The 23,855-nt window shown below is 40.8% G+C and overlaps 1 protein-coding gene and 1 non-coding gene across 17 annotated transcripts in view; one reads left to right on the forward strand and one right to left on the reverse strand.

Annotated features, from left to right (window-relative positions):
• Positions 1-23,855, reverse strand: part of TMEM241 (transmembrane protein 241) — a 123,565-nt gene that overhangs the window by 17,456 nt on the left and 82,254 nt on the right. For 3 of the 16 annotated variants that reach the window (XR_003236183.2, XR_011996751.1, XM_026006533.2), the window contains exon 14: positions 4,701-4,800. The exons of the other annotated variants lie outside the window; for them this stretch is intronic. Coding sequence is in view for 1 of the 3 variants with exons in the window: in XM_026006533.2 (XP_025862318.2) it covers positions 4,741-4,800 (60 nt within the window). In the remaining 2 variants the exon portion in view is untranslated. The remainder of the gene's footprint in view (positions 1-4,700; positions 4,801-23,855) is intronic. 16 annotated transcript variants of the gene reach the window in all.
• LOC112925783 (U6 spliceosomal RNA) lies at positions 9,587-9,690 on the forward strand. The gene has a single exon (XR_003236203.1). It is a non-coding gene; the product is annotated as a U6 spliceosomal RNA (small nuclear RNA).

Raw genomic sequence — 23,855 nt, forward strand, 5'->3', positions numbered from 1 at the left:
GAAATCCTCCAATCATTTTATTCATGTTTTCTTTTCTTTCTTTTTTTTCATGTTTTCTTTTCTTTAACATAGTATCCACAGTCATCTTGAAGTTACTGTTCGCTCCAACATCTGGATTATTTGTAGCTCCCTTCCTATGGTTTTTTTCCCACTTGATTATTAGACAGGTTTCCCGCCTCCTCACTTGTCTATAACTTTGTGTCTTGGACAGTGTGTAAAGGAACTGTAGAGGCTCCAGATGACTGCTTCCACCAGGAAGTGGTGTCCTCTTTTCTAGGATGAGGGCTCAATCCAATGAGGTGGGCTGAAACTCTACTAAGGCTCTACTTTATATAGTCCTTCAGGGATGGCCCACTAAGATTTGCGTTTAAGAGCTTGGTGGAACCAAAAAAAAAAAAAAAAAAAAAAAAAAAGAGCTTGGTGGATCTCTATCTCCTGGTCCCTGAAAGTACTGCCTTTCAGAAATTCTGGCCTTAGCATTTGAGCTTCCCATCCCACATAGGTTCAAAACCCAGCAACTGTCTTTAGGGGAAGACTTACCGTATTATTTGCTATGGGCTCCTACTTCTAGCAGAATTTTGTCTCATAAGCACCCCAATACCATGAGTTTTCACTTTGCCTTTCTGGGCCAGCCTGCAGCCTCCTGAGCTGATCCAGAACTCAGCAAATGGCTCATGGGAATACTGGACTTGCCTTTGGGGGTCCTCTAGTTTCCAATCTATCACACCAATTCCATGACTGCAAATGCTCTGCTAGTTTCCCTTTCCCATAGAATATGTCCTCTTCTTGGGCCAAGTCAGATCCTTATTCCCCACCCAGAATCAGCAAGTATCCTCCCCCTCCCCAACTACCTTGAAGAAAAGAGCTTGTGCTTCTCAGTATACCTAGGAAGAGTCCTTCCTTCTCTGAAAATTTATTTACTGGGGCTCTCATTGCTTTCATTGGTCTCTGATTTCCTTTTCTTTTTTAAGTAGGCTGTATGCCTGGTGTGGAACCCAACACAGGGCTTGAACTCACGACCCTGAGATCAAGACCCGAACTGAGATCAAGAGTCAGATGCTTAACCACCTGAGCGTCCCAGGCACCCCTCTGATTTCCTTAAAAAACATGATTTTTGCAATTCATTTGCTTTCCCCCCTAGTTGTTTCAGTTGAATGCTGGCCTGTCACAATGTACAACATTCTACTCTGAAGTAAAAGGTTTCCATTTATTATATAGGTAAGAAAACTGAGACCCAGAGAAATGGTAAGCTACTGGTTTTCAAACTAAGCTTGGCTAACCACTATTTCCCTAGAGCCTCTTTGGATGTCATGGTAAGGCAAGGTGGGGAGGCTTTATCTGACTTGTTCTGAACATTTTCCTGATTAGTGACAATCTTATTAACTCATTCATTATAATTTTAATTACCTTTGTTCTTTTATCATAGCCTAGGATCATATATATGTGTATATGCATATATACATATACTTGGATCATATATATATATGATATATCATATATATATACACACACACACACACACACACACACACACACACAATCAGCCTGGGGCAACAGGACTTGCTCAAAGGCACAATCACTTTCTCTTCAGATAGTTTCAGGTATGATGCAATTGATGAGGATTAATTAGGCAGCTGGTGGTGAGAGAACATTAAGGTTCTTCCTCATGATTCTCTCTGCCCATGGGGGGAGGAAACTCTTCTGCCTCCTGGCTTTTTATTCTCATCCAAGTTCACTCTGATGGGAAGACCTACTCATCTTGCTATATGTTTACTGAGTCTCATTACACTGGTTAGTGGGATTCTAGTGCTTTACACACAAACCCCAGACTCTACATGGTATCTCTCGTCACTTGAATCCATGCATAAAATTCCCTGGAGTCTGTCTCCACTTGTTGGCGGTGGGAATGGAAGATGGGGTGGAAACCATGCCTCCTATAAGGAGCAGAAAGCCTTAAGTCTCTAAACATTTTCAACATTTCATTGAGCTTAACATTTTCAGCTCAACTTTATTTCCCCACTTGCCCACTATTCCTTGTGTATGTATTCTCTTAGTCTACATCCCAAAAAGGGAAGAGTGGGCAGCAGAGTTTAAGTATCAAAACTTTGAACTTTCCAACACACACTATGTACTGAAAAGACCCATGTGTCTTGTCATACCATCCAATACTAGTCCTTTGGTTATAACTTCAAATATCTGTGGCCCTTTGGACATTTTTTTCTCTTGGACTTGCAACTTCCTGGCACAGTTTTACAAGGTACTAGCTCTTCCCCAGGCTGGGTGTCAGACTTTTCTCTTCAGTATTCACATTTCTCAAGTGGCCAGGTTAATATGTGCACCGATGTGTTTCCTGGCACCTTTGGAGGGTTTTGTTTATCCTTTTCTCTTCATGGGCATTCCACTTCAGCTCATCCTAAAATACCTGGTTTATCTGATTTCCTATCATATACTTATTTTTTAAGTAAAGAGGCTGTAAATATGCCAAGTACTGCTTCTTTGCCAAGCAGTATAAAGAGCAAAATAATGCTGTCATCCTTAGAATATCCGATTGTTGAAGATGAATGGAGAATCTGAGACTACCCTAACTTTGTCTCAGACTCAATTCAGAGACAGCTTGGTGTGGAGTCAATAGATTCTTCATCCTGGTACTTTTTTCTCAACATTCTCAGTTTCATTTTATTCAGTAAATGTACTCGTCTACTGACAGACTTACTTTTAAAATGACTGCTTTCTGCCAAAGTTATTTTTAAAATTTTGTCCTGCTGATTGAGAAGTTCTATGTCTCCCAAGCTAAACAGTGCTCTGTGCTTCTGGAAAGGAAGGGATGTGGCTAAGGTGTTTAATTTTCTGAGTTGTTTGGATTCACTCAAAGGATTGATCTAATCTCTGCAGTTTATTTTTAGAAATGAAATAAATTTAAGCTCAAAGGAGCTTTAAAGAAAGGCACCATAATTATATTTACTCCAAGGCCTGAGGATGTTTTCATCTCCTTTTGATATAAGTTCAATTCATACTATTGTTATCCTTAGTAATAATGGAGGGAAAGAACAGATTTGCCAGAAGATATACATCAAGACCTCCTTGCAGTGTTTAAAGAAACATAGTGCCCATTTGGTAAAAACTCTTTGCAGCTTTAAACCTGCCTCCTTCCTTAAGCCCAACAATTCCTGGAGAAGTATCAGTTGGGAGAAGTGAGGCCATGATGTCACGGGCTGTGTCCTGGTTCCAGGTCTGGTCACACTCAGTTTTGCAAGACCTGAGAGTGAGAACTCCTGAGGTATGCACAAAGCTTGCGCAAGAGTCATCCCAACAGCTCAATTCCGCTTGAGGGATTTACACAAACCACGAAGGCTTTCAGCTCTTGCTGTAAGCTTGGCACACACTGAAAAAATGTCAGTGAGCTCTTCTGCTATGGACTGAACTATGTCCGCCTCCCCTGTTCATATGTTGAAGCCTAATGTCCAATGTGATCGTATATGGAGCTGGGGCCTTTGGAAGGGAACTGGGGTTGGATGGGGTCATGACAGGGTGGAGTGGGGGGGTCCTCATGATAGGCTTAGTGACCTTGTAAGAAGAGACCACAGAGCTTGCCCTCTCTCTCCCTCTTTCTCTCTCCCTCTCTCTCTGCTGTGTAAAGACACAGCTTGAAGGTGGCCATCTGCAACCCAAGGAGAGCACTCCCTCCAGACACCAACCCTGCCAGCACCTTCATCACAGACTTGCAGCCTCCAGAACTGTGAAGAATAAATATCTGTTCCTCCAGCCGCCCAGTCAGTGGTATTTTGTAATGGCAGCCCAAGCTGAGACATTATTCCTTGCTCTTTTGGAGAGTTTAAAAAAGTGAAAGTTAAAAAAACAATGACTAACTGTTTCAGAAGCAGCTCTCACCAAATCAGAAGTGAAAAATGAAAAGGGCTTTGAGTTATTGCTGGAATGAAGCAGAGGCTGAATGACATGCACTGCACACCTCCCTAGGCACCAGGGAGGAGAGAGCAACAGGCCAGAACCTGCCCTCACGGAGCCCTGTGTAGGCCAGCTGCTTCTAGAGTCCACCACGAGAGTCGTTTCAATGGAACTTCGAGATGATGCCCGTGTTCATCTTGGACAAATAAGAATTACCCAGAGAGGAAGTTGGGGAAGGGCTTTCGACATAGAAGGAACAGTACCAACAAGTCAGCAAACTCCAAGCCACTGGGTATTGACCAGAGCACAAAGTGTGAGGTGAGTATTGGCCACCCCCCCTTTTTTTTTAAGGATTTATTTATTTATTCATGAGAGACACAGATTGAGAGAGAGACAAGGCAGAGACACAGGCAGAGGGAGAAGCAGGCTCCCCACGGGGAGCCCGATGTGGGACTCGATCCCGGATCCCAGGATCACACCCTGGGCTGAAGGCAGGTGAGTAGTGGTCACCCTTAAAGCTGAAAGAAAACCGAGAGAGAGAGAGAGAGAGAGAGAGAGAAACAGAGACAGAGACAGAGAGAGAAACAATAGCTGGGAACCCCTTTTTCCTAGCAAGGTACTGAAAAAAATCCCATGGAGAATCCTATTCCTAAAGGATGATGGGCAGCTGGTTCTAGGATGACAGGGCACGTGGTTTGATCAGCATGCCAGGGGTGACCTTGGACTGGACCTCAGAAGAGACCATGCCAATCTTGTGGGCATCCCTTTTTGCGCCTGTGCCTGTGTCTGATACTTACAGCTGGATTTGTAAGGCCAGCAGTCAGGTAGTCCTGGGTGTCATAGACTCACTGAGGGGGCCTCAGGCCAGTTCCCCTCTCTGGATTTAAGTTTTCCCCTCTATAAGAAACAAAGAAATCAGCTATAAAGTATTTCTCAGGAATTCAATTTTAGTCTTTCACTTAAAACATTTTTTTTAAGGGGATGAGGGATTTTATTTATTCCCTGACTTGTTCCAGTAAGAATTTTCAAGAAGCTTAAAAATACAGTGGTTACAGACAAAATATGTTGATTAAAAGTAGATAAGAGCAATGAAGTGCACATGTGCATCTATGCCTTCATTTCTCTCAGGTATATGCCAGGGGTGGGCCTCCTCCATCGTTACATAGACCTTGTTTAGCTGTAGTGTTTTCCAAATTTATTAGTTTTTTAAATTTTATTTTTAAGATTTTATTTATTTATTTGACAGAGAGAGAGCACAAGCAGGAGGAAGAGGCAGAGGGAGAGGGAGAAGCAGACTCCTTGCTGAGCAGGGAGCCCGATGCAGGGTCCATCCTAGGACTCTGGGATCATGACCTGAGCTGAAGGCAGATATTTAACCAACTGAGCCACCCAGGCACCCCTAGCTGTAGTATTTTTCTAAGCTAGAAATGTTATTCTGCATCCTCACCAAAACTTGGTATTGTCAGTTTCTATAACTTTAGCCAATCTGAGGGGTGTGTGGTTCCAAATCATATTTGATACCACTTCTGTCTCAATTCCCCATTCTCTTACACCTAACCTAGTACAGGCCAAAAGCCTCAATTTCCCTACAGAAGACCCTATCCAACAATCTTTAGGGCTGATACTTCTTTTTCTCTTCTTCAATTTTTTAATAAACACCTGTGTAGAACTTCCAAAATGATTAACTAGGTTCTCTGGGTTACTTGAAAAATTGAAAAAAGCACTTTGTAACCTATGGTGTCACTTGGATCTGGACATTTTAAATTTCTCTCAATACTAGAATGGCAAAATAGAACCAAGCAGAAATAAAGGCTATCAACCCAGATCAGCAGCTCTCAAATTGTAGCTGAACCCCACATGCAAACAGCACTTCAAACATTTCTCCATCTGCGAAGAAAAGGCTCATTCTTTTTAAGTAATAACACACTAGCAAATGTAAAATGCTCAACACACATTACTTCATACAATTCCTGCAACATTTCCATGAAGTCATAACGGTGTTTCCCATTTTACAGATGAGAAAACTGATACATACGGAGGCAAAGTAATCTTTCCAAGGTTACAAGGCTAGAGTGAAATTCTGATCCAGGTCTTTCCGTCTCCCAAGAGCTGGGCTGTCACTAGGCTCTACTGTCTCATCACTCTATAAATCTCTGCTGAATAAACTTGCTGAATATAACATGTTCCAACAGAGCACAGTGAAAAAAATTCTCCAGGGAAAAGAAAACCTCATAAGAAGCATGAGTACTAAAGCCAGGTAGGTTTTACATAATTCGTAGAGTGAACAGTCAACAGCCTGAGACTAAGTTGAAGAAAAGAAGAACCATCACTGACTTCACAGAAGATACATTAGGACGTAACGAGATCCAAGTGGTTCACACTGCCTTACTCAACTCTGATGCTAGGGCAGGGAATACTTTAATGAGGTATCTACTACTGATCTTGGGCTATGGGCTCAGCTCTGGGGGGGTATGAGATGGCACCCACTCCCTCCAGTGCTCTGGAGTGAACTCCTTTTCTAATTTCTCAAGAGTTCTAGCCATCCGTGAAAGACAAAACTGACAAAGCATACGCCAATGAAAGGTGACACCGAATCACTGCCAAACCCCTCCCTCCCAAAGTGCTGAGCTCCCAAATCCTAACAGTTTAAGGCTCACAGAAGGAAGAGTTCTGAACAGCACAGCCAAATGTCACAAACATTTGGCAGTTTGGGATAGCAGTGTCAATGATGCTTACAGCTGGATTTGTAAGGTAAAGATCTGTGAGAATGCAGGGCCCCATGTCATGAGAACATCTCTTACGCTCATCTGAAGAAAAACGTTTGTTTTCCTGGAGAAAATCCTTTTGGGGGAGAAAGGGCAGTACGGAGATCATTAACAGGTGATGGGATCCTTGAAACCAAAGTGTTCTAATTCCAAGAAGATAAACCTAACCCACTGTGAAAAAAAAGTAAAATCTTGCTTCTTTTTTGGGGTGTGGGGTGGGGGTGGTAATCACTGTACGAAAGACAAATCAGAGGCTTAAAAACAATGGCCCCGAATTCCATTTTCGCTAAAATATACAAGAGGTGCTTTCACAGTCACCAAATTCTTTGCAGTTCAAATTCTGCATCTGGGAAAACATGGACCCTTTATGCATTATTTTGGCATATTTATGGAGATCTGGGCACTTCAGTGGGTGTCAGGGATATAACCTTGAGTAAGATGTGCCCTGCCTTCCTTGGGCTCACAGGATGACACCCAGGTGGCTGGCTGGGAAGGAGTGACCCGATTATTGTGATTTTTCTAATTAGCCTGATGCTTGCCCTTATTTTTCTTCTCCCAACATGGAGGTGAGGGAAAGTGCTGGGTATTTTATTTATCAACTCTTGACTAATCACCTGCCACAATCTCGGCCAAACATTGTGCACACCTGGAAAATTGTGCAGAAAACACCTAAAGCTCCAGGGGATAATGAATGGCCTGAGGTGAGGCAGAAAAGAAACAAGATAGAATTTTCCTTGGAGGCGGATGTGACTGGGGGGCTGCACAGGTTGAGCATCTGCCTTCAGCTCAGGTCATGATCCCGGGGTCCTGGGATGGAGTCCCACATCGGGCTCCCCACAGGGAGCCTGCTTCTCCCTCTGCCTGTGCCTCTGTCTCTGTCTCTCTCTCTGTCTCTCATGAATAAATAAATAGAATCTTAAAATTAAATCAACACACACAGTCTAATACTAGTTGTGTCTATATGGTACCAGGTAATTCATTGGTGACTGAAAAAAACTTTTCTTGCTGCATATTTGACTGGCTATTTTGGACTCCTATAAGCTTGCTGAATATAACAACCTGCTGGTATTGAGCTGCCTGGCCTTATAGTCAGACACAATTATAAACAAAAACAACACCACTAAGTCTTTCACATCCACATGTCATTCCTTTCTATCATGCGTCAAAACTCAGCCTTCCCATAATAAATGTCTGCTCCCTCGGATTTCCCAAGAACTGTTTCATTTTATTAGCTTTGATTATGGCAGTTCTTCTTTCATGGCACAGCCAACTCAATTCTGCCCACAGCCTGCCCTCTGGTTTGGGCATGTACAGGGGCTGAAGAGCTCTTTGCTGATGACCCTGGGCTCGATTACACCTTGGGAAACTTAGTTTTAGTGACACGGAGAGAGGATATTTTTCTTTTCTTTTTTTTTTTTTTTAAGATTTTATTTATTTACTCATGAGAGACACACAGAGAGAGGCAGAGACATAGGCAAAGGGAGAAGCAAGCTCCCTCTGGGGAGCCCGATGTGGGACTCCATCCCAGGACCCCAGGATCACAACCTGAGCCACCCAGGTGCCCCGAGAGATCTTTAGAAGGAGACAATAAATGGCACACTCAAAGAAAGGCATGTGTGCATTACAAGAACATTACTGGGGGCTGTGGGAGGTACTTGATGAGGTACATGCAGAATTCCTTTTCATAGAGAACACCTTTCTCTATGTCTGACATGAGGGCACAAACCTGTAAAACTGTGTAAAACAAGATCGGCATATTTAGGCACTCGCTCAGCACTCTTATTTACGCAATACTGTCCTACAGTGAACTAGGTCCACGTTAGTGTGCATCCTTCAACAGATGCCTGGTAAATGTCCCCAACTAACTGGACTTTCTGTTGTAAAAATCACTTTAATTTTAGTTATTTCAAATTACACATCAACCCCGGAGCCAGGAAATTTATAGAAATTCGAGGCATTTCCTTAGTAAATGAACTGATGCATATTCATCCAGGCCAAAAGTTGTGAAAGCCAGCATTGTTATCATATTTTTGCAGCAGAGAACACTGTGATGGTCACTGGCACTAGAAATAGCCCAGAAAAGAATTAGGAGTGCATAATTGGAAACAAGAAAATAACAAACTTATCCAAAATAGCAAAATATCCGTTAGCATCACTCCCTTCCCTGTGAATTATTTTGACAATAGGAAATGGAATTTAATTTTTTCTTTAATCCACAAGTGTATTTCCCCTCCCATGTGCCCTCTGGGAAAACCTTATTCATAAACGAAGAATTCCCAGATAACTAACGTCTTTGCTGTTTCCATACAGCTCAACAATAACAAGGCAGCTCCCCAGCTTGCCACTTCAAGCTCCTGTCGCTTCAACAGTGATGTCATGGAAAGACATCCACATGCTGTTTTTGTTGCCCAGCTAGACTGTAAAGGAAATCAGGCTCTGCCTCTAGGTTTTAATTTTCCATGAAAAGTTATTCACATTGCCATAGCTGCTTAAGCTGTGAAAAAGAAAAAGGATTTAATTAGGTCATAACCGTCATTAGATTTTTAAGTACACTCTTTCGACATAAAAGTCACTCTACAGCACAGCTTCATTGAGTTTAATAATTAATTTTCATCAGACCATGCCTGATGCGTTATGGTGCTGAATAACCACCAGAGGAGGAAGACATAAGGAATGCTAAGCGCTATGAGAAAAGTGATCCCTTTGAATGAACTTCCCAAGGTTACAGGAAGAAGGCGTGGAGTCTTAGGCTGAGAAGAGGGAAGAAATTCATATGGTGAACTGAAGGGGTGGGTGGGGAGGCTCCTCTTCCCTGATCCCCTCTCCCCATGCAGGAAGTGTGGGAAGACAGGGATGAGCTCTCCACACCCAACAGTGAGGAGGACAAGAATGATGAGGTTACAAGGAAGTAATTGTGCCCGCTTTGGCAGCGTATATACCAAAATTAGAACGATACTGAGACCATTAGCGTGGCCCCCGCACAAGGATGACATGCAAATGTCATGAAGCGTTCCCTACTTTGCTGTAACTATGCGAGGTGATGGATGTTAACTGAACTTATTACAGTGATCATTTCACAATATATACAAATATGAAATCATTATGTGGTGCACTTTAAGGGAATACAATGTTATATGTCAATTATATCTCAATAAAACTGGGGTAGGGGAAGGAGTAATAGTAGGAACAAAGGAGGAAGGAGAAGGAGGAAGAGAACTAACACTCTGTTAAGCACAGACAATCTACTGAGAGCAAAACGTGATGGGCATTGTAACTCTGCTCTCAGGATTTTCCCATAGTCTGTCCTTTGTGTGTGTGAGGGTGGGTGGGTACACACGCACGCGCCACACATACACGTGCATGCCGGACATTGAACCTAAGACGTCTGATTTCTGAACCTGAAAGATGTGTTTACTTGTCACCTCCTCAAAAGTTCAAGATATGATTCAAAATTAAGCCTTGAAAATTCTGTACAAATACACCTAAAAAAATTTAAGTGGAGTAAACAATTATGTTATTTAGAGGGCATAAAATTTGTAGGATTCCATATTAAAGGGCAATAAGGGGATGCCTGGGTGGCTCAGTGGTTGGGCATCTGCCTTTGGCTCAAAGGTCCTGGGATCAAGTCCCACATCGGGATCCGCGCATGGAGCCTGCTTCTCCCTTTGCCTACATCTCTGCCTCTCTCTCTGTGTGTCTCTCATGAATAAATAAATAAAATCTTTAAAGGACACTAAGCTGCTACTTCTTCCTTTAAAAAAAAATTCTACCAGAAATCTCAAGAGTTTTATCAATAGTCTTGGAGACATTTTAAAATTCCAAACATTGAACCTTAACAGCATCTGTTGACACTGCTTTTTCAAATTCATCCTATATGTAAAACAGGCTTAATTTTATCTAGTAAACTGACATAGCCAAGATTCCTTCTTCGTTCAATATCTTGGTCAAGAGAAATGTCAACATGTCATTGAAAAAAAGAAAAGACATTATTAGGCCATGCTCCAAGATCTGGCAAAAAACCCAGAGAGATAGGCAGTCAAAACTCAGAAAAATTCTTATCCACTTTAGCGATCTTCATAAGGATAAATCAATTGGAGGCTGAAACTTAACCAGCAGAACTTCTCTTCTAAGAGCAACTCCTATATGGGAAACACAGTTCAGGATGGCGGTCGTGTTACTACACAAGGAGGTGTTGTTATAGAGACAGCTTTGAAGGCTCCTTGGCAATCCCAGTGTATAATTAGGGCTCCGATCACAGAACAGCCAGCAGGGTGGTCTCCATGGAAACCAACAAACACACATTTTCACAGGCCTAGCAACTGTTCTGAATCAATGACTCTTTATATAGGTTTAAAAACATTGTGAATGGTGCATCAATTGCTTCTTTTGTTAGACAATGTCTGATTAAATATGTGTGAGAGTCCTTGTTCTCATGCAAGCTGAATTTCCAGTAGAGTCTAGAGTAGGCTGCCCACAGCTAAATTCACTTACCTAGAACTACGGAATACAAATGATAAATTCAGATGCAGGAAGTCACCAGTTAATTTGGTGAAAGAATTAAACTAGTGGTTGACAGTGCCAGGGAGGACCTGCCAACTGTCGGCACTCACTCTTCAGGGCTGTCTAAATATTATTTGATCCTCTCAGTACAGTAGACATTATTATTATATTTGTTTACAGATGACAAAATGAAGCACCCAGCTAGGAAGTGGCAGACCTGGGACTCAAAACTAGGTCAAACTTCAGACTTGGTCCAGGTTTAGAGGACCCTACGTAATAATGATCTGTGTTTGCATATGTAGCACAGTGTCACTCCCCAGCTACTATTTTCACATACATTATCTCATATATTCTCTGTTTGTCTTGAAACACTGGGTCCAGTTCTAGAATTCTGTAATTTTGCAATATAGTTTTCTTTGATTTTTGCCTGCTCCATTTCTGTGCCCACCACACACTCCAGGTTTGAAGACTCACATGGGACCACATCTAGGAAGGTTTCCCCATCCTCTACCCGGGCTATGGGAGAAGTGTCTTCCTAAGCAGCAATGGGACATGAAACCCCATTGAATAAGCAAGGATTTTGACTGTCCAAACACAAAATACATTCCAATTAACCACCTGTAGCATTTACACAGGAGTGAAGGCAGACTTTGGTAATATAGATGGAAGGTCATATTGCTGAGTGGTTTCCTACTTTATTCTGAATGGATTCTATTAAGGCTGTTCAAAATCTGGCAAATGTTTTAGGAAGTATGCGTTGATAATCAATGATCATGTCATCAGCATTTAGTCTTAAATATCAGACACATCAACACTGCCAGAACTCACCTGAGTCGAAACGTTTCTGAGCTATCTGATCAAAGCCAAACAGTGAGTGCTCTTTCCTTGTCCCCTGAAATCCCAGTCCCCTACCACACATCTCTTGGGAAAGCCTCATTCCCATCTATCTCTGCCCTTCTACTGAGGCTCAGGAAAAAAGGTTGTTTTCTCTAAAGCTAAGCCCCCATGCCCCTTCCATCTCCCACTGAAACCTGTTCTCCCAATTTCCCTCATTCTTCAGCATCTCCAAATCTGTGTATGGTTGGTGTCTTTTCTAGTTTCAAGCATGCCCAAAGTCCTTCTTTCCCCAGAAAATAAGTTATTTTCACTAGATCTGGCCATCCCCCTGCCCACCACCAGTCACAATCTCCTTCCTGCATTTTGTGTATTCTTGGATATTTATGATCCATCTTCAACCCCCTCCCACCCTAAAACTGTTTCTTCCAAGGCTAGCGATGTCCTTGTTCTAGTCTTTTCTCAATCTGGATCTCTCTGACCTCTTGGTGGCATTTTGCTTTACTCCTTTCCCTACACAGAAATTCCGGGGGTCCCCTTGGCTATCACTTCTCTCTCCTGCACATTACTGATCTCTGGCATCAAAGTATCTCCCAAGCGAAGTCCCAGCCCTTTGCTCTGCTCTGTCCAAACTCTCTCACTCCCTCAGCGAGCTCATCTACTTCTTTATGCACTTGATGCCAACTCCACTGCTCCAGAAGTCCAAACAGACACACAAAGCCCTGAGCTCTCCCCTACATTTCACCCCATGTTTCCAACACAAAATAACTCCATTTAGATGTTTTAACATTTTTTTTTTTTAAATCTTTATTTATTTATGATAGTCACAGAGAGAGAGAGAGAGGCAGAGACACAGGCAGAGGGAGAAGCAGGCTCCATGCACCGGGAGCCCGACGTGGGATTCGATCCCGGGTCTCCAGGATCGCGCCCTGGGCCAAAGGCAGGCGCCAAACCGCTGCGCCACCCAGGGATCCCCATTTAGATGTTTTAAATCTAAACCATACGCATCTAAAACATCTATAACTAAACCATACACACCATACACATTTAAAACATATTTCACCAGCTTTCCTCCCCAAAGGCGTTCTTCCATAATCTCTCCCACCCATTTGTGACTGTCATGCCATGGATTTCTCATGTTCCGAGCCACAAACCCTGGAGCCATTTGTGATCTTCCCTATCTAACACTCCCTGGACCCAGATGATTGTCACACAACCCTTACTGCTCTAAAAGGATCTGAGGCTTTGTTACCTAATTCTTTGATCACATCAAATAACACTTATATGGTTGATTAAATAACTACAATTTATTTTGCTTCAGATTATCAGCCAGGTTGACCTTTCACCTTGTTGCCTTCTCTCACTACCTTGATTCATCTCCCTTCAAAACGCTTGGAACTCATTTCCAACACAATTTATCTTTAGTTGGTCTCATTCAGAAGTTCACATGGTCTCTGGGGCATAACTTTTAGGGCTTCCTAATCTGTCTCTTCAGGGCCTAGTTTCTTTCTTCTTTCTTTCTTTTCTTTCTCTCTTTCTTTCTTTCTTTCTTTCTTCTTTCTTTTCTTTCTTTCTTTCTTTCTTTCTTTCTTTCTTTCTTTCTTTCTTTCTTCAGATTTTATTTATTTATTCATGAGAGACACAGAGAGAGAGAGAGAGGCAGAGACACAAGCAGGCTCCATGCAGGGAGCCCGATGTGGGACTCGATCCCAGGACTCCAGGATCACGCCCTGGGCCAAAGGCAGACGCTTAACCCCTGAGCCACCCAGGCGTCCCCAGAGCCTGATTTCTCCCTCACACTTCCACACTCTCTTCCTGGTCTGGTCAAACTTATTTCCTAATGCTTCCCCATCTGTACATCTTGCCTTGGGGCCCTTTTCACTCGTCCTGGAAAGTCGTTCTTCCATTTTTCACTTTTCCCAGGAAAGCTGGGCTTGCAGGGGCCAGTTCAATCTCCACTATATCAGCCCACTCGGAGCTTCCCTTCTCTCAGCCCTGAAGTCATACCACCCTGCTCAGCAATATCCTTTAATAGTCTCACCCTTGTCACTCTTACCTCCTCCTCTGGGTATAAAATGCCTTCGGCTGGCACTGTACATACACCAATGTACTTCCCTCACCCTGGACTCCAAAGACTTCCCTAATAAATGTTGACTGATTTGTAGAATCATGTCTGGAAAGAAAGGCATTCAAAGAGAGACCATGTACTTTGATATAAAGCACTTTTAATACCACCGAGGGGGCCCGTGGCTGGCTAAGTCAGTAGAGCATGTGACTCCTGATCTGATCTCAGGGTTGTGAGTCTGAGTCTGACATTGGGTGCAGAGATTACTTGGGGAAAAAAAAAAAAGCTTTCCATTTAGGAGCATTGGCTGCCTCAGTGAGTTGTGTGACTCTTAAACTTGGGGTTCTGGGCTTGAGCACCATGTTGGGTATAGAGATTGCTTAAAAATAAAATCTTAGCAAAATATACCACCCAAACTGTACAAATCTAGTATATCTTAAAATCCCATGGAATTAACAGCTGTCTCAGGCAAGCACGGCACAGTGTCAGGGAAGGGATGTGCATTAGGTAAGGAGGCACTCATTCTCTAGTGCTGACCCCACACTGCATGGCCCTGAGAGTGAGGTCCACCTTCATCTCCACCCTGTGCACATGAATGATGAGACTCTACCAATTAAAAAAAAAAAACAAAACAAAACAAAAAAAAAAAACAAAAAACTAAACCAAACTGAAAGACACATCCTAGACAAGCTACAAAAAAATCTTTCCCAGGTCCATAAAGAGAATAAACTAGAACTTGGATTGCTGGTCTACCACTGACTCAGGACAAAATGGCAGCAGCAACTATAGCATTAGCTTAAAGGAAAAAAGCATTCTTATGGAGGCAGCTTTGAAATGGGGAGCAAACACTGGATTCTAAAGACCATAGAGGGCGGAGCTGCTGTCTGGGAATGGCTCTCCTCTCCTGGCTCATCCTCAACAGAAACTCACACTGGCCTCAATTGCTCCTTCCCAATGGATGCTGAGAACACCAGTCAGTTTAAAGTTAATAAGGATGAGACAAGGCACTATTCAATCCAGGAAAAATTCTCACATGAGAACTTAGATCTCCTAGAGAAACCCATTAGCATGCCCCATCTTTCTTATATGTCTATACATTTCATTGCTTTCCTGTTAAATTCATTCATTTTTTTCTTGTATCGATGCTTCACGAGTGGGAAGGGATTCCAAGATTTTATGAAGATGAAGTTAGATTTCACACACCCGAAGTTATCAAATTGAAAGGAGGAATAAAAAAAAAGTTGCTAAATGTTCTGTTATTTTTAGCTTTTTAGAACATTTCTTAAATTCACAGATTAAAAAAAAAACAATAACAGGGGTAACAATATAAAGTGACTCAGAAGGCACTTTTTTCCCACGCTGAGATTTCTCAGACCTAAAGAAGACACTAAGATAAGGACGGGAGAGAAGCATGGATGCCTTGGAAGGGATGAAGTTCACATGACAACTCCCTGGAAAAGAGTAGAGACTGGGCCCATCTGAGACATGGAAGAAGGTACCCTCAGCTGCTTCTGAATGACCTCTCTTTCTGAGTATCTTGAGTTTTTCCACAGAATCTAAATTCTCCTCTGGGGCCAATGGAACATCCTTCTGAGTCACTTTCTGAGTATGCTGGCACTCAGTAGAGTCATAATGACGTCATGGGGAAATGTTGTATTGCTAAGAACAATTATGTTGTATTTCAAATGTCAGCACATTTTGATGTGTAGGTGGCCCAAAGAATGGGTAAATATTCTGCTACTGAGGGTAACAGAGCTTATTTTCAAACAGAAAAGAGAAAGGAGAAGGAGGGGATGGAGGAAAAAAAGAGACGCCTTGAAGCACTAAGGCTGGAAAAGACCTTAGTGGCTCATCTAATCCAATCTTCCACATTTAAGGAGGATTAGCATTAAACCACAGCAGCCAATTAAAAAATCCTTCCACTTTAGAGTCAACTACAGAGAAGGAAATTATAAACCTTCCTCCGAGTTTAAGAGGAAAAGAAAAAATAAAATAAATAAAAAGGAGGCTCATGAAAGTAGTGGCCAAACAGGCAAACCCATACACATAGGAAAAATATCCTCTCTAATCCTAAAAGACAAGATTCAAGCACTATTCTTTGAGCACTCTGCAGCTTTCAGGGATGGCTCACATGCCATAAAATTCACCCACTGTCAATGTAAAATCCAATGATTTTTAATGAACACATTTAAGAAATTAATTTAAATGATGGTGCAACCATCACCAAAACCCAGTTTTAGAACATTTCCATTACCTAAAAAAAAACTTCCTTGAGCCTATTTATAGTCAATTTCTGCTCCAGGAAAGCATCACTATGCTTTTCTGTCTCTATAAATATGCCTTTTTGGGGAATTTCACAGAAATGGCATCATACTATATGTATTCTTTTGCGACTGGCATCTTTCACTGAGCATAATGTTTTCAAGATTCATCTGTGGTATGGCAATGTATTAATAGTCCATTCCTCTTTACTGCCAAAGAGTATTCCATTGCGTGTGCATAGCACATCTTGTTTACACATTCACCAGCTGATGGACACTTAGATTACAGTTTGGGGCTATTATGAATAATGCTACTCTGAGTGTCCATGTTAAAGTCTTTTTATTTTCATTTCTCTTGGGCACATGTCTAGGAACAGAATTGCTGGGTTGTATAGTCACTTTATGTTTAACATTGTAAGAAGCTAGCAGACAGTTTTCTAAAGTGGCTTTAGGGACGCCTGGGTGGCTCAGTGGTTAAGCGTGCCTTCAGCCCAAGGCGTGGCCCTGGGGTCCCGGGACTGAGTCCCACATCAGGTTCCCTGCATGGAGCCTGCTTCTCCCTCTGCCTGTGTCTCTGCCTCTCTCTCTCTCTCTCTCTCTCTGTATTTCTCATAAATAAATAAATAAAATCTTTAAAAAAAATAATAAAGTGGCTTTACCATTTTACATTCCTGCCAGTAATCTATGAGGGTGCCAGTTTCCTCACATCCTCATCAGCACTTACATCGTCTATAGTTCTTTATTATAGCCATCCTAGTGAGTGTGTAGTGATATCTTATCATGTTTTTTTAAAAAGGCTTTTTATTTGAGCAAAAGAGAGATATTGAGAGAGAGCACAAGTAGGGGGTGTAGAGAGGGAGAAGCAGACTCCCCACTGATCAGGGAGCCATATGTGGGGCTTGATCCCAAGATCCTGGGATTATGACCTGAGCTGAAGCCAGACACCTAACTGACTGAGCCACCCAGGCACTCTCATCATGGTTTTATTTTGTTTTTTTTTTAAAGATTTATTTATTTATTTATTTATTCATTCATTCATTCATTCATTCATTCATGAGAGACACAGAGTGAAAGAGAGAGGCAGAGACACAGGCAGAGGGAGAAGCAGGCTCCCTGCAGGGAGCCCGATGCAAGAATCAATCCTAGGACCCTGGGATCATGGCCTGAGCCAAAGGCAGGGGCCTAACCACTGAACCACCGAGCCACCTAGGTGTCCCTCATCATGACTTTTTTTTAAAGATTTCATTTATTTATTCATGAGAGACAGAGACAGAGAGAGAGGCAGAGACAGGCAGAGGGAGAAGCAGGCTCCATGTAGGGAGCCCGAAGTGGGACTCGATCCCGGGTCTCCAAGATCATGCCCTGGGCCGAAAGCAAGGGTTAAACCACTGAGCCACTGGGCTGCCGTCCTCATCATGGTTTTAATCTGCATTTCCCAAATGACTAATGATGCTGAGTTCCTTTTCATGGACTTTATAAACCATTCATATATCTTCTTCGGTAAAATGTCTATCCACATCTTTTTTCCCTTTTTAAAGTTTTAATTCAGATTCCAGTTAGTTGACATATAGTATAATATCAGTTTCAAGTGTACAATATAGTGGTTCAGCACTTGCATACATCACCTGGTTTTTATCACAAGTGTCTACCTTAATAACCATCACCTAGTTCACCCATCCCCTCCCAACCTCTCCCCTGGTAACCATCAGTTGGTTCTCTATAATTAAGAGCCTGTTTCTTGGTTTGCCTCTCTTTTTCCCCCTTTTGCTCATTTGTTTTGTTTCTTAAATTTCACATATGTGTGAAGTCATATAGTTTCTGTCTTCCTCCGATTTATTTTGCTTAGCATTATACTCTCTAGCTCCATCCATGTTGTTGCGTATGGCAAGGTGTCTCTTTTTATGGTTGAGTAATATTCCATTATATACATATATATGTATTCACATCTTTGACCATTTTTTTTTGTTTTTAGGGTTTTCTTAAAGATTTATTTATTTGAGGGGGATCCCTGGGTGGCTCAGCGGTTTAGCACCTGCCATCAGCCCAGGATGTGATCCTGGAGACCCAGGATCGAGTCCCACGTCAGGCTCCCTGCATGGAGCCTGCTTCTCCCTCTGCCTGTGTCTCTGCACCGCCCCCACCCCCCCGCCCGTGTCTCTCATGAATAAGTAAATAAAATCTTTAAAAAAAAAAGATTTATTTATTTGAGAGAAAGAGAATCCACATGGGGAAGAGGGGCAGAGGGAGAGGAGGAAAGAGTCTTAAGCAGACTGTGCTAAGTAAGGAGTCTGACATGGGGCTTGATCTGAAGACCCAGAGATCACAACCTGAGCAAAAACCGAGTCAGACACCTGACTGACTATGCCGCCCAGGTGTCCCTGACCACTTTTTAATTAGGTTGTATGCAGCCTCATTAAAGTATAAGAATTCTTTATACATTCTAGAAACAAGTCCTTAATCAGATACACAATTTGCAAATCTTTTCTTGTAGGCTGTGGCTTTTCATTTTCTTAACAGTGTCTAATGACCATTAATTTGAATTGCAAAATATTTCAATATTTAAATTAAAGAAGTCCAATTTCTCATTTAAGAAGTCTAATTTACCGGGGGTCCCTGGGTGGCTCAGCAGTTGAGTGCCTGCCTTCAGCCCAGGTCCTGGTCCTGGAGACCCGGGATTGAGTCCCACGTCGGGCTCCCTGCATGGAGCCTGCTTCTCCCTCTGCCTGTGTCTCTGCCTCTCTCTCTCTCTGTGTCTCTCATGAATAAATAAATAAAATATTTTAAAAGACTTAAAAAAGACTTAAAAAAGACTTAAAAAAGAAGTCTAATTTACAATTACTTTATGACTCATGCTTTGGTGTCTAAGAACTCTTTGCTTAAACCAAGGTCAGTGAGACTTCTTTTGTTTTCTTCTAAGAGTTTTCTATTTTATTTTATTTTTTAAAAGATTTTGTTTATTCATGAGAAGCAGAGAGAGAGGCGGAGACATAGGAAGAGGGAGAAGCAGGCTCCCCGAGAGAAGTCTGATTTGGGACTTGATCCAGGACTCCAGGATCACGACCTGAGCTGAAGGCAGATGCTCAATCACTGAGCCACCCAGGTGCCCCAAGTTTTCTAGTTTTAGTGCCTGCATTTAGGTTTATGATCCATGGTTGAGTTGACAATGTGAGACGAAGGTCTCAGTACTGTTTTTCTGGCATATAGATATTTGATTGTTCCAGCACCATTTGTTGTAAAGAAAATACTTTCCCCATTCAATTGTCTTGGCATCTATATAGAAAGTCAACAGACCATAAATGCCTATCCTTATTCCAATACCAGAATGTCTGGATGATCCTAGCTTTATAGTGAGTTTTCAATCCCAACTTTTTCTTTTTCAAAACTGTTTTGGCTATTGAATTTCCAAATACACTTTAGGATCAGTTTGTGAATTTGTACAAAAACGTTTGCTGGGATTTTGAGAGGGATTATGTTGAATTTATTGATCAATTTAGGGAGAATTTCCATTTGAACATTGAATCTCTCCATTTATTGAGTTCTTAAATTTCCCTCAGAGAGATTTTATAGTTTTCAGTCTTGAACTTCTTTGTTAAGATCCTAATTGTAATACTATTTTGAATGAACTTTTCCTAATTTCACTTTATGAACATAACTGTTCATTACCAATATATAAAACTATAATTGATTTTTGTGCATTGATCTTGTATCCTGAGATCTTTAAAAATTATTAGTTCAATTAATGTTTTTTTAAATAGATTTCTTAGGATTTTCTACACATAGGAGAATGTCATCTGTGAATACAGACAATATCATTTCTTCCTTTTTGGGACACCTGGGTGGTTCACTTGGTTGAGCATCTGCCTTTGGCTCAGGGTGTGATCCTGGGGTCCTGCAATCCAGTCCCTTATCAGGCTCCCTGTAAGAAGTCTGCTTCTCCCTCTGCCTATGTCTCTGCCTCTCTCTGTGTGTCTCTCATGAATGAATGAATGAATGAATGAATGAATGAATAAATAAATAAATAAATCTTAAAAAAAAATTTCTTCTTTTCTAATCTGGATGCCCTTTTTTTTTTAATTGCACTGCTCAATAGAAGTGGTGAGCACAAACATTCTTGTGTTGTTCCCAATCTTAGAGGGAAAGTATTCAGTCTTCCACCATTTAATATAATGTTAAGTACAGGTTTTTCACATATACCTTTTATTAGGTTGAGAAGATTCCCTTCTATTAGTAGTGTGTTGAGAGTCTTTATCATGAGTGGACATTGGATGTTGTCAAGTGATTTTCCTGCACCTATTGATATGGCTACATTTTTTTGCTCTTTATTTTATAAATACAAAGGTACTACATTAATTTTCATTTTTTTAAAGATTTTATTTATTCATGAGAGACAGAGAGAGAGAGAGAGAGAGAGAGAGGCACAGACACAGCAGAGGGAGAAGCAGGCTCCATGCAGGGAGCCCAAAGTGGGACTCGATCCCAGGTCTCCAGGATCACGCCCTGGGTGGAAGACAGCGCTAAACCGCTAACTACCCAGGCTGCCCTAATTTTCATTTGTTTTTCTTTTTTCTTTAATTTTTATTTATTTATGATAGTCAATAGTCACACAGAGAGAGAGGCAGAGACATAGGCAGAGGGAGAAGCAGGCTCCATGCATCGGGAGCCCGACGTGGGACTCGATCCCAGGTCTCCAGGATCGCGCCTGGGGCGAAGGCAGGCGCTAAACCGCTGCGCCACCCAGGGATCCCTAATTTTCATTTGTTAAACCAACTTTGTATCCTTGACAAATCTTACTTGATCATGGCATAAAATTCTTTTTATATATTCCCATATTCAATTTGCTACTATTTTGTTAAAGATCCGTGTTCATGAAGAATATTGGTCTATAGTTTTCTTATGATTTACTTTTGTCTGGCTTTAGTATCCAGGTAAACACCTTATAGAATAAATTGGGTGTTGTTCTCTTTCCTCTGCTTTCTAAAATAATTTGTAAAGAGAAAATATTTCATTTAAAAATATTTGATAGAATTCATCAATAAAACCCACTGGGCCTGAGCTTCTCTTTGTGGAAAGATTTGTAATTAGTACTTACATTTATTTACTTGTTAGGAGTTTATTCAGATTTTCTATTTATTCTTGAGTCAATTTTCCTAATTTATGCCTTTCTGGGAATTTGTCCATTTCCTTTCAATTGTCTAATTTGATGGCATAATAGAATGAAGAAAGTTATTCATAATATATAATCCTTTTAGTTTCTATAGAATCAGTAGTTATGTCCCTCATTTCATTTCTAATTATTTAAGTTGTATCTTCTGTCTTATTTTCTTAGTCAGTATGGCCAGAGGTTTGTCAATTTAGTTGGTGTTTTCAGGGAACCAACACTGATTTTCCTTATTGTTTTTGTTTTGTTTTTTTTTTTTTTTTTTTTTCACTTAACAGAAATTGTTTTTGTTTTGTATTTCATTAATTTCCACTTTAAAGTTTATCATATCCTTCCTTCTGCTTGCTATGGGTTTAATTTGCTCTTCCTATTCTAGTTTCTTAAGGTAGAAGCTCAGGTTATGATTTGAGACCTTTCTTTTTTTTCCGATATGGGTAAATATAGTTATAAATTTCCCTCTGAGCACCACTTTAGCTACATCCCTTAAGTTATGACATACTGTGTGGTTTTGTTTTCATTTGGTTAAAATATTTTTATTTTCCATTGTGATGTTTTCTTTGCCCCATGGGCGATTTAGAAGTATGTTATTTAATTGCCAAATAAATGGTTTTTGTTTTCTAGATTTTTTTCTGTTGTAAATTTCTAATTTAATTCTGCTGTGGCCAGAGAACATAGTTTAAATGATCTCAATCTTTTAAAATTTACTGAGACTTGTTCTGTGACACAGCATAACATCTATCCTGAAGAATGTTTCATGTGTGTTTGAGAAGAATATTTTTTCTGCAGTCAACAGGTGGAATGTTATATGTCTGTTATGACAAGTTGGTTGATAGTGTTGTTCAAGTCATCTATACCTTCTATATCCTTGCTTTTATATATAGTTGTTCTATCAACCTGAAAGTGCAGGACTGAAATCTCTTATTGCTGAATAATTTATTTCTCCTTTCTAGTCTGTCACTCTTTGCTTCACACATTTTGGGGTGCTGTTGTTAGGTGCATATATGTTTATAACTGTCATATCTTTCTAGTGTATCAATCCTTTTATCATTAATAAATGCCTTTGTATTTCCCTAGTAACATTTTCTGTCATAAAGTCTATTTTGTCTGATTTTATTTTATTTTTTTTAAAGATTTATTTATTTATGCTAGACAGAGAGAGAGAGAGAGAGAGAGAGAGAGAGAGGCAGAGACACAGGAGGAGGGAAAAGCAGACTCCATGCTAGGAGCCTGACGTGGGACTTGATCCTGGGACTGCAGGATCGCGCCCTGGGCCAAAGGCAGGTGCTAAACCGCTGAACCATCCAGGGATCCCTATTTTGCCCGATTTTAATATAGTCACTACACCTGGCTTGCTGTTTGCATGGTGAAGTTTTTCCATCCTTTTGCATTCATCCTATTTGTGTTTTTGAATCTAAGGTGTGTCCTTTGTAGACAGCATATAGGTACATCTTGCTTTTTTATCCAGTCTATCTTTGCTTTTTGAGTAGAATATTTAGTCTATTCACATTTAATATTACTATTGGCAGAGCTGCTAGCAATAAAACCTTTATTTGGAATGTCTTTATATGGGAATGTCTATTTCTCATTCATATTTGAAGGACAGTTTGGCTGTATGTAGAATTCCTGATTGACAGATTTTTCTTTCAGCATGTTAGATATGTTATCCTATTGCCTTCTGGTCCCCATTGAGAGAGAAGTCATCCATTTATTGTATTTTTTTTTTTCTACACCACTTTCCTCTTCTTCTGGAACTCTTATAATACATATGTTGATATGCTTGATGTTGTCCCACAGGTCTCTGAGACTCTGCTCATATTTCTCCAATTATTAAAAAGTCTTCGTTCTTTAGATTGAATAATTTCTTGGGCTCCACCTTCCAATTCACTTATTTTTCCTTCTGCCACTTAAACCTGTTATTGAGTATCTCTAGAGAATTTTTCATTTTAGTTATTGTATTTTTCAACTCCAGAATTTTCACTTGGGTCTCTCTTTTTAAATCATCTCTATCTCTTTATTGGGATTCTGTATTCACTGAGTCTTTCTTTTAATTCTTTAAACATGGTTTCCTTTAGATCTCTAAACATATTTAAATAGCTGCTTTGCAGTTTTGTTTTGTTTTTTTGCTAAATCCTACATCTGAGGACACTCAGGCATAGTTCCTATTAACTGCTTTTCCCCTGTGTATGCATCATGTTTTCTTGTTTCTTTGAATGTCCCTAACTCTTTTTGTTGTTGAATATTGGACATTTTAGATAACATATGGCAGCAACCTTGGATTCTTACTTTTCCCCAGAGCACTGTTGTTGGTACTGTTCTTTGCTTGTTTAGTAATTTGCCTGGACTAAGTCTATGAAATCAGTCTCCCATAT

The sequence above is a fragment of the Vulpes vulpes genome, chromosome 13 (assembly GCF_048418805.1).
Source record: "Vulpes vulpes isolate BD-2025 chromosome 13, VulVul3, whole genome shotgun sequence".
NCBI lineage: Eukaryota > Metazoa > Chordata > Mammalia > Carnivora > Canidae > Vulpes > Vulpes vulpes.